This window comes from Zea mays, chromosome 9 (assembly GCF_902167145.1).
Source record: "Zea mays cultivar B73 chromosome 9, Zm-B73-REFERENCE-NAM-5.0, whole genome shotgun sequence".
In the NCBI taxonomy this organism is placed as follows: Eukaryota; Viridiplantae; Streptophyta; class Magnoliopsida; order Poales; family Poaceae; genus Zea; species Zea mays.
This window is the reverse complement of record NC_050104.1, coordinates 33,584,494-33,599,032: the sequence shown is the minus strand read 5'-3', so window position 1 is coordinate 33,599,032 and position 14,539 is coordinate 33,584,494. Positions and strand designations below refer to the sequence as shown.

General features: G+C 50.5%; 1 protein-coding gene across 1 annotated transcript; it reads left to right on the top strand.

Moving 5' to 3' along the window:
• The first annotated feature begins 11,210 nt into the window (after positions 1–11,210).
• LOC103638222 (3-ketoacyl-CoA synthase 5) lies at positions 11,211–13,498 on the top strand. Its single transcript, XM_020544094.2, has 2 exons — positions 11,211–11,542; positions 12,078–13,498. Exons 1-2 carry the CDS (start codon positions 11,211–11,213, stop codon positions 13,213–13,215), a joined length of 1,470 nt encoding a protein of 489 aa, XP_020399683.2. The 3' UTR covers positions 13,216–13,498.
• The last annotated feature ends 1,041 nt before the right edge of the window (positions 13,499–14,539 follow it).

Below are 14,539 nucleotides of genomic sequence, written 5' to 3'. Positions count from 1 at the left end.
GAGCAAGATCAACCTTCTTCCTCAACTATGGTGCATCCCCCAACCAAAGATGACGAACAGGTACCTCAAGTGGAGGCGCTTGATCAAGGGGGAGCACAAGATAATCAAGTGATGGAGGAAGAAGCGCAACCGGCACCTCCAACCCAAGTTCGAGCGATGATTCAAAGGGATCATCCCGTCGACCAAATTCTGGGTGACATTAGCAAGGGAGTAACTACTCGGTCTCGATTAGTTAATTTTTGTGAACATTACTCTTTTGTCTCTTCTATTGAGCCTTTCAGGGTAGAAGAGGCCTTGCTAGATCCGGACTGGGTGTTGGCCATGCAAGAGGAGCTCAACAACTTCAAGCGCAATGAAGTTTGGACACTGGTGCCTCGCCCGAAGCAAAATGTTGTGGGAACCAAGTGGGTGTTCCGCAACAAACAGGACGAGCACGGGGTGGTGACGAGGAACAAGGCTCGACTTGTGGCAAAAGGTTATGCCCAAGTCGCAGGTTTGGACTTTGAGGAGACTTTTGCTCCTGTGGCTAGGCTAGAGTCAATTCGAATCTTGCTAGCATATGCCGCTCACCATTCTTTCAGGTTGTTCCAAATGGATGTGAAGAGCGCTTTCCTCAACGGGCCAATCAAGGAGGAGGTGTACGTGGAGCAACCCCCTGGCTTCGAGGATGAACGGTACCCCGACCATGTGTGTAAGCTCTCTAAGGCGCTCTATGGACTTAAGCAAGCCCCAAGAGCATGGTATGAATGCCTTAGAGATTTTTTAATTGCTAATGCTTTCAAGGTTGGGAAAGCCGATCCAACTCTTTTTACAAAGACGTGTGATGGTGATTTGTTTGTGTGCCAAATTTATGTCGATGACATAATATTTGGTTCTACTAACCAAAAGTCTTGTGAAGAGTTTAGCAGGGTGATGACGCAGAAATTCGAGATGTCGATGATGGGCGAGTTGAACTACTTCCTTGGGTTCCAAGTGAAGCAACTCAAGGACGGCACCTTCATCTCCCAAACGAAGTACACGCAAGACTTGCTAAAGAGGTTTGGGATGAAGGATGCCAAGCCCGCAAAGACTCCGATGGGAACCGACGGACACACCGACCTCAACAAAGGTGGTAAGTCTGTCGATCAAAAAGCATACCGGTCAATGATAGGGTCTTTACTTTATTTATGTGCTAGTAGACCGGATATTATGCTTAGCGTATGCATGTGTGCTAGATTTCAATCCGATCCTAAGGAGTGTCACTTAGTGGCGGTGAAGCGAATTCTTAGATATTTGGTTGCTACGCCTTGCTTCGGGCTCTGGTATCCAAAGGGGTCTACCTTTGACTTAGTTGGATACTCAGACTCCGACTATGCTGGATGTAAGGTCGATAGGAAGAGTACATCGGGGACGTGCCAATTCTTAGGAAGGTCCCTGGTGTCATGGAACTCTAAGAAACAAACATCCGTTGCCCTATCCACCGCTGAGGCCGAGTATGTTGCCGCAGGACAGTGTTGCGCGCAACTACTTTGGATGAGGCAAACCCTCCGGGACTTTGGCTACAATCTGAGCAAAGTCCCACTCCTATGTGATAATGAGAGTGCTATCCGCATGGCGGAAAATCCTGTTGAGCACAGCCGCACAAAGCACATAGACATCCGGCATCACTTTTTGAGAGACCACCAGCAAAAGGGAGATATCGAAGTGTTTTATGTTAGCACCGAGAACCAGCTAGCCGATATCTTTACCAAGCCTCTAGATGAGAAGACCTTTTGCAGGCTGCGTAGTGAGCTAAATGTCTTAGATTCGCGGAACTTGGATTGAATTGTAGCATACATGTGTTTATGCATTTGATCAGGTTCATTCTGCATTTTGTTGCTTATTGTGGTGCTCAAGTTGTACAAACTCTCCCTGGACCTCACAAGTCCGTTGCAAAGTGATGCACATGTTTAGGGGGAGATGTGTTACAACTTGACCCTTTGAGACTAACCATTTGCTTGAGTTTGCTTGATTTAGTCTCGAAGGTGAATTGAAAGGGAAAGGTGAACTTGGACCATGAAAGACTTCCACTGCACTCCGATGAGAGGGTAACTAATTCCAAGTTCATCTCATGAAATCTTATTGCCATTTGCTCTTAATTGAAGACTTTGGTGAGGCAATGGGGTTAAAGAGGCCAAGATCGATCCCGTTTTGGTGCTTGATGCCAAAGGGGGAGAAAATAAAGGCCAAAGCGATAAATGGATCAGCTACCACTTGAGAGATTTTGAAAATAGAAGGATAGAGTTTTTGTTTTGTCAAAAGCTTTTATTGTCTCTTATTGTCTCTTTTGTCAAAAGTTGACTTCTTGTGGGGAGAAGTATTGATTATGGGAAATAGGGGGAGTTTTTGAAATCTTTGATCAATCTCTTTTGGAATGACTCTCTTTATGCTTCAATATGTGTGTTTGACTTAGAGATAGAGATTTGAGTTTGATTTGCAAAAACAAACCAAGTGGTGGCAAAGGATGATCCATATATGCCAAAATTGAATCAAAACCAATTTGAGTTTTTATTTGAAGTGATTTTGCACTTGTTCCACTTGCTTTATGTTGTGTTGGCATAAATCACCAAAAAGGGGGAGATTGAAAGGGAAATGTGCCCTTGGGCCATTTCTAAGTATTTTGGTGATTGAGTGCAAACACAAGGGCTTAAATGTGAAAATATGCTCATGGATGAACAAAGTGTAAATCACAAGTTAAGGTATGTTTCTAAGCCTTAGTACATTGGTTTTGTGTACTAATGTATTTGTCTAAGTGTTAGAAACAGATAGAAGAAGAGAAGAGAAGACTTGGCTGTGTAAAGCCAAGGGGCTGCTTCGGTCTGGGGCACCGGACTGTCCGGTGGTGCACCGGACAGTGTCCGGTGCGCCAAGCTGCCTCGGCCGAAGAGGCCGCTCTCGGGTTTTTCTCCGGCGACTTCGGCTAAAATTCACCGGACTGTCCGGTGTGCACCGGACTGTCCGGTGAGCCAACGGTCGGCCGGGCCAACGGTCGGCCACGCGATCGGCGCACGACACGTGGCCGAGCCAACGGTCGGAAGGAAGCACCGGACTGTCCAGTGTGCACCGGACTGTCCGGTGCGCCAGATCTGCAACGGTCGGCAACGGTCGGCTTCGCCATTTAAGGAAACAAATCGGGCACCAGACAGTGTCCGGTGTGCACCGGACTGTCCGGTGCGCCACGAGACAGAAGGCAAAGATGGCCTTCCAGATTTGTTCCCAACGGCTCCTAGCTGCCTTGGGGCTATAAAAGGGACCCCTTGGCGCATGGAGGAGTATACCAAGCATTCCTACAACTCTTCTAAGCACCAAGACATCAATCTCACGCATTCGTTTCATTGTGATAGCATATAGAGCTCTTGTGGAGTTGTGAACTCTTTGTGTTGCGTTGCGAGCTCTTGTTGCGACTTGTGTGCGTGTTGTTGCTCTGATTTTCGAGTCTTGTGTGCGTTGCTCATTCCCACCTTACTCCGTATTTCTTTGTGAACTCAATTGTAAGGGCGAGAGACTCCAAGTTGTGGAGATTCCTCGCAAACAGGAAAAGATCAAAGGAAAGAAAAACACCGTGGTATTCAAGTTGATCATTGGATCACTTGAGAGGAGTTGAGTGCAACTCTCGTCCGTTGGGACGCCACAACGTGGAGTAGGCAAGTTTTGTACTTGGCCGAACCACGGGATAACCACCGTGTCAACTCTGTGATTGCTTTCTTGTGGTTATTGTGTTTTGACTCATCTCTAGCCACTTGGCCATACTTGTGCTAACTCTTAACAAGTTTTTGTGGCTTAAGTTTTGAAGTTTTACAGGATCACCTATTCACCCCCCCCCCCTCTAGGTGCTCTCACGTACCGACCAACGAGCCACACCGCCCCATCCTCCGCCTCACGCACAAAGGCGGCCGGATCGCGGCTTTGCAGATTCAGCGTGAAGGCAGGACTTCGCACCATCTTCCCACCATAGGAAGGCATCTGGCGAGGGCACACTTCGCCCAACGCCCAGCCATGCGCCAAGGGCCATACCCCGTACGCCACAAATTCTTCAACCAAATCGCGCCCACTGCTCAGGCCGACGGCGCACCGAAGGGCCCCTTCGTCCGCATCCTCCTCCGCCACCTCAAAGGGCGGGTATGCTGAGTAAAAATGAGAACACATCTCAGACACGGGGAGTCCCTCATGGCCTTCGACGGTACCCTCAGCGACGTAAAACCAAAACTCATTCCAGTTGCCCCACTTGTTGCGGGCGCAAGGAACCAACTCGACTACCTGCATCGTGGTCTTGCTGGTCTTCGGCGTAAACGTGCAGGACCCAAACTGAGCGACTTCATCTCCAATCATCCTCTTCTGCCAGTGCAGGCAATAGTACTTCGCAAAGACTTCGACTGATGGCTGTCCGCCGTACGAAGTCGTCGCCCAGACATACTTCGACAGAGCCACCACGGCGTTCGGTGTCAGCTGATGTATCTGAACGTTAAACCTGCGCAGGACTTCGCCAACAAATCGGTGCGCAGGCAGGCGGAGACCGGCGGCGAAGAACGCCTCGAACACAACCAACTCGCCCTCCGGCTCGGGGACTTCCTCTGTCCCCGGGACACGAGCAACTCCGCCGCCGAAGTAACCCAGCCGCTGCATATCTTGCACGTGGACCGACGACATCCGCGACACGCCAAAATCCACAGAATCGCCGGCGCGCAACTCCTCCGCCATCAAACTACTCAGCGTCTCCTCAGACGAGGCGTCGGCCGGCGGCGTAGCAGCAGCGGAAGAAGAGGAGGTCGGCATCGCTACGTACCGTCGGCGGCGGCGGGCGGTCTGCTTCACTCGAGCCAGATCTCCGGCGAACAAGAGCACGGCGGGCAGACAAGCGGCAAGACGGTGGAAAAGGCGGCTAGGGTTTTCACGGAGCGTGGAAAGTGAAGTTCAAAAAGCGCAGACCCTGCCCCCTTTTATAGACAGGGCGCGGCTCTTCGGGAAACCCGCAATCCAACAGGGCGCGGCGCTTCGGGAAACCCGCAATCCAACAGTACGGTGTCAATCAACGGTCATGTCAAAAACCCCCGTGGAACCACTTCGAGCGAGGGCAGCGTCTCCACCATCTAGCGACGTCTTCGGCACCAGGTGACTTTGTCGAACTGGTCCCTCGGAGGGCAAATGTTGGGGCAAAGGCAAAGACGCCACCCTTCGCTCGAGGCCTTCGCTGCAGTCGCTGGTCCGACGGAGACAAAACGGGCAAGGACACCTTCGCTTGATTCGGCACCAGGCGAAGGCCTGCGACGTTGTCATCCCACCGTGCGGCCTCGTCCAGCTCAGAGGCCCACGTGTGATCCGGCCCATTGTAACGGGCCCTGCGTGGCCGCCGCGTGTTACGGGCCTAATTTGTAAAGGCATCCCTGTAATTACAGTTTGTAACCCTGCTTTATGGGAATATTCTGGGGATAACCTATATAGCTGAGGGCACATGCGTCCTTAACACAAGGCGCTGGACGCTCAGATACCTATAAATACCCCCGCACAGTGCCCGTGAGAGGCCAGATTAACAGAGCTATTTCCAACACGCGCAAGAACCCTGTTAACGTCATTGTTCACCCTTGTTGGATCCCCTTGCAACTGAGAGCAAGTTCCAACATTATGTGTTCAAAATCATAATATAAACTAATACTTTTTATTTATCACTTGGACATCTCTTGGACGGTTGTGGATTATGCTGAGGGTCATCGTCGCAACACCAATGGCATCCTCGGCCTGCTGTGCAGGGAACACTTCCCTGGACTTGTTGAGTACGCTGGAGTGACAGGCCCAACCTATAGCTTCGACCACTATGCCGTCGCCCCCCGATGCAGTAGACCAGGATAGCCGGGAATTCAATAACAAGGCGGAGCGAGTGAAGCAAGAGCTGTGGGTAAGTCTTATTATAATGTAAAATATGTCGCATTCATTGCATATTCTTGAAATAATGTATGGATACATCATTTTTGTATGCAGGATTTCTTCAGATGCGAGGCTGGATACGAGGCTAGGGTGGATGTGGTGGCCACCACGAGCTGTAAGAAGCTCGTCGTGGACATGCACTATGAGGCCCGAATCCAGGCCATCGTCAGCTACCACGGCTCCATCCTTAGGGAGAAGGTGACCAAGCAGCAAGCCCGAACCATGTCGTTGACCAGGGACCAGTACCTGCAGGTAAAGTCATGCATGTTTGGTACCAGTACTCCATGCATGAATTTTATTTTATCTTCTCATATGCAGTTTACGTGTTTACTTTGTAGATGATTCCACATTGGGCGCCGCACATCCTCTGTGCTGGGAGCAGATGGTGGATAGGTGGTGCTCGCCTGAGTGGGACGAGGCGCACAACGCTAGCCGGGAACGACGTCTGATAATGCAAGGTCCCTCCCATCACCAAGGCAGCCGCAACCTAGGCCAATATGCAGAAGCATGGGTAAGCCCTCTTTTTTATTTAGGTATATAGCACTGGATTAGATATTATTTCTAACTATCTCGTTGGTTTTCTTGCAGTCGGCATCACATGGTGGACGGCCTTGCTCCATCTTCTCGGCCTATGCTATGGCCCATAAGGGCAAGGCGACGTCCGACGTCACCTACAACCTGGATGACGGGCCCGAGGCCTACAACAACCCCGCCGTCTACAGCCGCCTTCATGACTATACCGCCATGGCGCAGGAGGTCCATGGCCCACAATATGATCCGAGCACCAAGCAGATCGACCCCGATGTGCTCATGAGGGTCGGAGCACGCAAGAGACATGGGCGGTACTGGATTGCCGACAGGGCAATCGACTCGTCCTCCACTCCCACTTTTTCTCAGGTGCGAGCAAGGATCATGGGCTCGAGTCCAGCCATATGACCTCGGCACGACAGCTCACAGCAACGCATACAACAACTCGAGGTTAGTGCTTCTGTAACTCGTCCTTCCTTGAGTTATATACTTTCTCTTTGAGTTACTATAACGTTGGATTGTAATATTACAGACCCAACTAGAAGAAGAGAGGAGGGAACGTCAAGAGATGGAGGCGAGGATGATGGCGGAGCGGGAGGCTCGCCTAGCAGATCATCAGAAGATGGCGGAGATGTTCCAGTACATGCATAGCCTTGGCGCAGCACAGGGTTTCGCTCCACCACCTCCATTGTTCCCTGCAGTTGACCCTGCTCTGTTCCATACTCCTGTGAGTATCAAAATTGTAGTTAGATGTTGGTAATGCATCTGGTATAACACATGCAATCTCTTCTCTGTGCAGGGTCAATCTGGGGCGGCATCCAATAACCCTCATGAAGCGCACAACCCAACGCAGCACCAGTCCAACCGCCCACCTCAATGAGAGTTATGTTTTTAGTGTTTAGACTACAAAACTTATGTTGAATACTTATGTCAGACCTTAAGACTTATGTGTTGATACTTCTGAACTTGTGTTGATACTTCTGAACTTGTGTTGAGAACTTGTATATTAATGTTAGTGTTGGATATTTATGTCTGTGATGATATCTGTGATGTATATATGTGATATCTGTGATGTATCTTTTGTTTGTTTGGATAGAATAGGAAAAACAAATAAAAAAGGTGTGTACTAGTCACTTTGTCGAGTGTGATACTCGGCAAAGAGGTGCTTTACCGAGTGTCAGGGTCATAACACTCGGCAAAGTACCAATACCTGGGCACCGGTATAGCTTCTTTGCCGAGGTCGTGGACCTGGCACTCGGCAAAGAGACACGCTTTGTCGAGTGCCACAGAGAGCACTCGGCAAAGAAGCTGACAAAGGGACCCACTGACGGATCCTTTGTCGAGTGCTAGTCGGCAGACACTCGGCAAAGAAGGTACCTCTTTGCCGAGTGTCTCCTAATACACTCGGCAAAGACGCCGTCTCCGTCACTCTGGCGCCGTGACGGCGGTTTTTCTTTGCCGGGTACTGCCTGACACTCGGCAAAGTCTGTGCCGAGTGCCCGAAAAAAAGTACTCGACAAAGAAGGATTTGCCGATGTACTGTTCGCCGAGTCCTTTTTGACGAGTGTGGCACTCGGCAAAGAGGTCGATTCCGGTAGTGCTAGCACGGTGCTTCATGAATAGAACCGTAAAAATAACAACAGCGAAGGCCAGCATGGAACATGGGCGCTATTTCCAAATTTAAATGAAGGAAACAATTATCAAATGGTTAAGTAAGAAAATAGCATCTAGCATGTGACACATGTGATTTTGGTGATTGGTTGATAATGTGATCAAAATAGACTAATGTGTTTGCTAGTCTATATGACATTTAGTTTATTTCTAAAGCAGTATTAAATTAAAGTTTATAGAAACATGGTAGCTAGAAGCCCAAGATATATAGTAGAAGAAATTAAGATCGACTCCAACAGTTCATCTAAAGTTTATCTATAGATACTGTTTTACACTCTTTCAACATCGTAGACCGCACTGTTCGCAGAGTGCAGTTTGAATATGGATATGTATATGGATAATTAGGTGCTGGAGATAGGCTAACGAGAAGAAATGAATATACGAAGCAGGGCTACAGTCAGCCACTGGAATTCTACGATGGTGGTCTTTGCAAGCTGTCTGCAGAAGAGCTCTGCAGTCACCGGATAATAAATATGATGCATGGGCGGAACCATCACCGAAGCTTAGGTCATGGGCGAAACCATCTGCAGAAACTTTTTTTACCCCCCGGCTGGAGTCATTGTGTCGAGCGACAACCTACGGTTTGATCTTTACTGGTTCGATCATTGTAGCGGTAGCAGGCGTGCGTGTTATTTTCTTCTTAGAGGGCCTTGTTGCTTCGGCAGTAGTACAGGGAACTGAAGAAAAAACAATGGACGAAAACCAGTTCATCCTTCTCCAGTTTCGATCGCTTGCATTTCAGAGATGAGAGATCTGTCCTAACACCAGTGCTAGTTTTCTTCCGAAAGAAAAGGTGTGTACTGTCATTGATGACCACCGAATTTGTCCTTTCGCTCTTTGCACTGTATGCCGCAGGAGTTTATATGATCGCGATGGAAAAACGGTGGAGTAGCCTGTACTGCCTTATCATTACATGCGGAGGACATGGACCTACCCTAGCTAGCCCCCGTGCAGTGTCACTCATCAGTGTGCACGGTCACAATGGATGTGAGCTTCTTCGGCTACTCTTCTTCTCTGGCAACGAATGCGTACGTACGTACACGTACAAATGCGTACTATTCTGTCGTGATAAAAAGGAACGTAAGAGTACAATGCCAGTTGTCAGGTCACTGCACACTGTGATTACCTGTGCCGTGCAAGCTCCCGTACCGTAACAGTTTCCACCTCTGGTCGCCATGCCATGCTTACATGAACTGGCTGCCCGGCAGTCGGCAGTGATGACAGCTCACAACACCAACCTTCCCCGTCTTCATTATCTAAGCAAAAGGGGTGAGAAGAATAGGGTCGCATCTTCTGTATTGCGACAACAATCCTTTCCACTAGCTCGAAAAAAAATCGAGCTCAAACCCTAGCTCTACCCCGGCGGCGGCGAAGACGATGCCAGCACCTCAAAGCCCGCCTCCGCGTTCCTCCTTCCCTCCCCTCTTGTCCCAATCTTGTCCTTGGCGTCATGTCGATTCGGGCTTCTATGAGCACTGTTCGTCCAGTCTCCGCGGGTGTAGTTCCCCTCTGGCAGAGTCGTGGGCGTGGCTGGCACTGCCGTCATGAGTGTCTCTAGCAGCAGGCGTCATCGATCCCACCGCTCGCTGGTGCTGCTTCCGGTTGACGGTTGACGCAGTCACCGCCGGCTCAGCCCCCGCTAGCGCTGCTCTTCATCGGCAGTTGACACGGGGGCTGGCTACCTCAGGGTCCGCTCCCCTTCATCATCGTCGACCTCTTCTGGCACTTTGTGCATCGACAGATCTAGGGGGGCACGCCTTCGGATCTTGTGCCCTCGCGTTTCGACGCGATGGTTTAGGCCGTTCGTTTAGCTATCGGTTGGCAGTCGGCTGCCATCGTCGTCTTGCGGAGGTCCGCACTGTGGCTTTCGTCAAGTGACTGTATCTCCTCCTCGCAACGACGTCTTCATAGCCAGTGTTGTTCATACATACTTTGTGACTTGTATCATCTTAGAATCGATCGACGAATTCGCTTACTTAGATGACGCGTCATCTTTAGATGGATCCTACGGATTGATTTTGTGTGCCAATTGGCGTGTTCGCGAATAAGTCATCGTAGATGTGCTTATCTATGGGGTGTTGTGTCTGTCATAGAGTTTGTGGTCATTATTATAGGCTAAGACTGAGTGGTATGCCATCACGAGCTCGGTTTGGGGGTGGTGGTGGAATTTTGGATCTCCGATATGGTAGTACTGTGTTTATTGTTTCTTTGATTTCAGGGAGAAATATCTAGGTCTGATCTTAGTTGGTTGTACCTGGCAACGGTCTCGCTGGAGCCATTGTTTGAAATTCAAGGAGTTGTTTTCTATGGTGGAAACTTTGGTTCTGGCCTTAACTTATTGGCTCATACAACAGCGGTGCGTGAGCGTATCGTATTCTCTTTGGAGATGTTGTTGTTGGAGAGCCTTCACGGGATCTAAGTGTTGCTTTGTTAGGGGTTGGTTCTGAAGTCTAAGTTGTGTGGCGTCGGTTATTGTCACTGTGACATGATAACTATTGGTATGTCTTTTTTTTATTTTTCGTGGCTGTGTACACCCTATTTGTGTAGAGGCCGTAAGACTTCTTAGTGTAATTGTATCACTCGATGTAATTGGCTAAGATTAATAAAGCTTCCTTTTAAAGAACAAATGGGTAAGACTTCTTAGTGTAATTGTATCACTCGATGTAATTGGCTAAGATTAATAAAGCTTCCTTTTAAAGAACAAATGGGTGAAAGGAACTGTCCCTCATACACATACGGAAAATTAAAAAAAAAAACTAAAACACAACGCTCGCGCGAACTTGGCGGCGAACGAGATTCAGTTAATTCCTAATTGAAGTCCTTTCGAGTAATAGGCTGCTTCGCACCAGCTTTATCTATCAAGTTTCAAGTAGTGATGTGCCTGTCTACTGCGAGTTGCGAGGTAGTCTGCTCGCGTGTGACTTAAGGAAAGAGACCGTCCTGGTCCTGCGCCGCCGCGGCTTTAAAACAATCTCACCTCGGTGCTCCCTGTCCGAATCGACACCACTCGCACAAGCGTGCCCACAAGAGTGTCTGTGCATCGCAGAAAGAGAGAGAAGAAAAAAAGGGGCAGCATGAACTCGCCACCTCCGCTGGCCAGGGGCCTCATGGCCGTGTACCGCCGGGTCGTGGACAACATCCTCGCCGTCGTGGCGGTGCCGGTCGCCGCGGCCGCGCTGGTCGCCGCGGCGCGGTTCGGGCCGCCGGAGGAACTGGCCGGCCGGCTCGGTGAGGTGCGACCCGCGCACCTCTTCCTCGCCGCGTTCGTCCCGGCCGCGGCTGCCACGGTGTACCTCATGCTGCGGCCGCGGGCGGTGTACCTGGTGGACTACGCCTGCTTCCGCACGGCGTCCAACTGCCGCGTCCCCTTCTCCACCTTCCTGGAGCACGCGAAGCAGGTGCCTGTTGGAACCGGACCGCCGACACACGGCGTGTCCGTTGGGGCCGCCCGCACACACGGCGCGCCCACCCAGGCTGTCGGGCCGCGACACACGCGCCCGCACGTATAGCAGCGGGCTTTTAGGTCTCTTGGGCCAAAACTCCCCAAAAAGCTAGCCTGTCAGGGGTTGCACCCTCAACCTTATAAACCATGCTATCACACTCTCACCACACAATGTGGGACTATTCCCAACAATCTCCCCCTCACACATTGTGAGCCGAAATTTATCTGAGAATGCACTGGGCCAACCTGCCTCTGATACCAATTGTTGGAACCGGACCGCCGACACACGGCGTGTCCGTTGGGGCCGCCCGCACACACGGCGCGCCCACCCAGGCTGTCGGGCCGCGACACACGCGCCCGCACGTATAGCAGCGGGCTTTTAGGTCTCTTGGGCCAAAACTCCCCCAAAAAGCTAGCCTGTCAGGGGTTGCACCCTCAACCTTATAAACCATGCTATCACACTCTCACCACACAATGTGGGACTATTCCCAACAGTGCCGGTGCTCAACGAGCGCAGCATCCGGTTCATGACCAAGCTGCTGGAGCGCTCGGGGCTCGGGGAGGAGACGTGCCTGCCCCCCGCGCACCACTACATCCCGCCCTACAAGTACTGCACCATCGACGCGGCGCGCGGCGAGGTGGACCTCGTCGTCTTCTCGACGCTCGACGACCTGTTCGCCAAGACGGGCGTCAGCCCCGGCGCCATCGACATCGTCGTCGCCAACTGCAGCCTCTTCTGCCCCACGCCGTCCTTGGTCGACATGATCATAAACAGGTACGGGCTGCGCAGCGACGTCCGCAGCGTGCACCTCTCCGGCATGGGGTGCAGCGCCGGGCTCATCTCCGTGGGGCTCGCCAGGAACCTCCTCCAGGTCGCTCCGGAAGGCACGCACGCGCTGGTCGTCTCCACGGAGACCATCACGCCCAACTACTACGTCGGCAGCGAGCGTGCCATGCTCCTTCCCAACTGCCTCTTCCGCATAGGCGGCGCCGCGGCGTTGCTGTCCAACTCCCCGGCCAAGGCCAGGTTCCGCCTCAAGCACGTCGTGCGCACGCTCACCGGCGCGCAGGACAACGCGTACACGTGCGTGTTCCAGCAGGAGGACGACAGCGGCAACGTCGGGATCAACCTGAACAAGGACCTGATGACCATCGCCGGGAACGCGCTCAAGGCCAACATCACCGCCATGGGACCCCTCGTCCTCCCGGCCTCGGAGCAGCTCCTGTTCGCCCTCTCCTTCATCGCGCGGAAGGTGCTCAGCGGCAAGTTCAAGCCGTACATCCCCGACTTCCGCACCGCCTTCGACCACTTCTGCATCCACGCGGGCGGCCGCGCCGTCATCGACGAGCTGCAGCGCAGCCTCAAACTGTCGGACGAGCAGGTAGAGGCGTCCAGGATGGCGTTGCACCGGTTCGGGAACACGTCCAGCAGCTCGCTGTGGTACGAGCTAGCGTACATCGAGGCCAAGGGGCGGATGCGGAGGGGTGACCGAGTCTGGATGATTGGTTTTGGGTCCGGTTTCAAGTGCAACAGCGCGGCGTGGGAGTGCATCGCGCCCGCGGCGGACGCGCAGGGACCCTGGGCAACGTCCATCCACAGGTACCCGGTGGACATTCCAGACGTGCTCAAGCACTAACTAGCTTCTACGTCCATCAACAGACAACAGTTGCTTCCGCTCACCCCAAACAAAAAAACAACAACTCTTTTAGGGCTAGTTTGGCAACACTATTTTCTCATGTGATTTCCAATTTTTGAAGGAAAATGAACTAATTTCTCTTGGAAAAACGAACTCTTGGAAAAATAGGGTTTCCAAACTAGCCCTTAGCTAAAATTAAATGGGTTTTTTTTTAATTTGGTGCCCTTCATCCGAATAATTGAGATGTATACAGTATACCGCGACATGTTGTTGGGTTTGTTAATTGTTCATCCTGTTGAATCAGGAAAAAAGTATTTCATCGGCTAGTCTCACAGTTGTATCACTATCACACTATGGTTATGGACGCGCGGTGAGACAGAAGTGTACACCCAAACTGTTTTCATACTATACATATATTCTCTATGTCCCAAAATGAAATTCGTTTTAGAGTGTTAGTAGGTTCATACAATATTTGATGCATGTGCTTTATATATATCTCTAAATTTATCATCATCCACTTGAATAGACATAAAACAAAGAGCTAAAACAAATACTATTTTAGAACAGAGGGGGTATAATATATTGGTCCGAACTGGTTATTTGTATAGATGGTTAAGTGGGTTGTGCCTGGTTAGACGGCTCGATGCACGACTCATCTATACTTCGTATATAATCCATCGGTTTCAGCTTTGCAAAACTCATCCAACTAAATCACTCCCACACTCATAACCTCCGCTAAATCCACCAAACGAATTGCACACACATAACACACCCTCAAAACTATCTCAACACCAAAAAAGACAATTTCTGATGGGTGTGTAACTTCTGACAGAAATACAAGGACCCTCTCAAATGTTGACATCCGACTGGCATCAAAAGCCGTCGGAAGTTAATTAACTTCCGAGAGGTTCGTTGGAAGTTAGGCTAACTTTTTCTTCGGAAGTTAGGCTAACTTTTTCGTCAGAAGTTCTAGCTTCTAAGAGTAACCATAACTTCCCGACAGGTTTGTTCTAGCTTCTGAGAGTAATCGTAACTTTCCGACGGTTTCTATTTAACTTTCGAGAGTGCAGGCTCTCTGAAGTTATTGAGTTTCATGTAATGTAGTGGCAGATTGTCACACCCAGTTTGAAAGGCAAACCGAATGTGAACCATGTACGTGTCAGGATCAGAAACTCACGTACACAGTGATTACATAATTGGACATCATCATACATTGCTCAAAGTAAATAGCGGAAATAGTACTTGATTACATCAAGATGTCCAAGACATCCACAGAGTCATTACTTAACATAGTCATTAAGATTATCAAAGTGCGAAAAAGCGA

Excerpts from the sequence above, each read along its gene's own strand:
- LOC103638222 (XM_020544094.2), top strand. The coding sequence starts at position 11,211 with ATGAACTCGCCACCTCCGCTGGCCAGGGGCCTCATGGCCGTGTACCGC. Across the intron at positions 11,543-12,077 it reads CACGCGAAGCAGGTGCCTGT|GGTGCTCAACGAGCGCAGCA; the intron begins TGGAACCGGACC and ends CCCAACAGTGCC.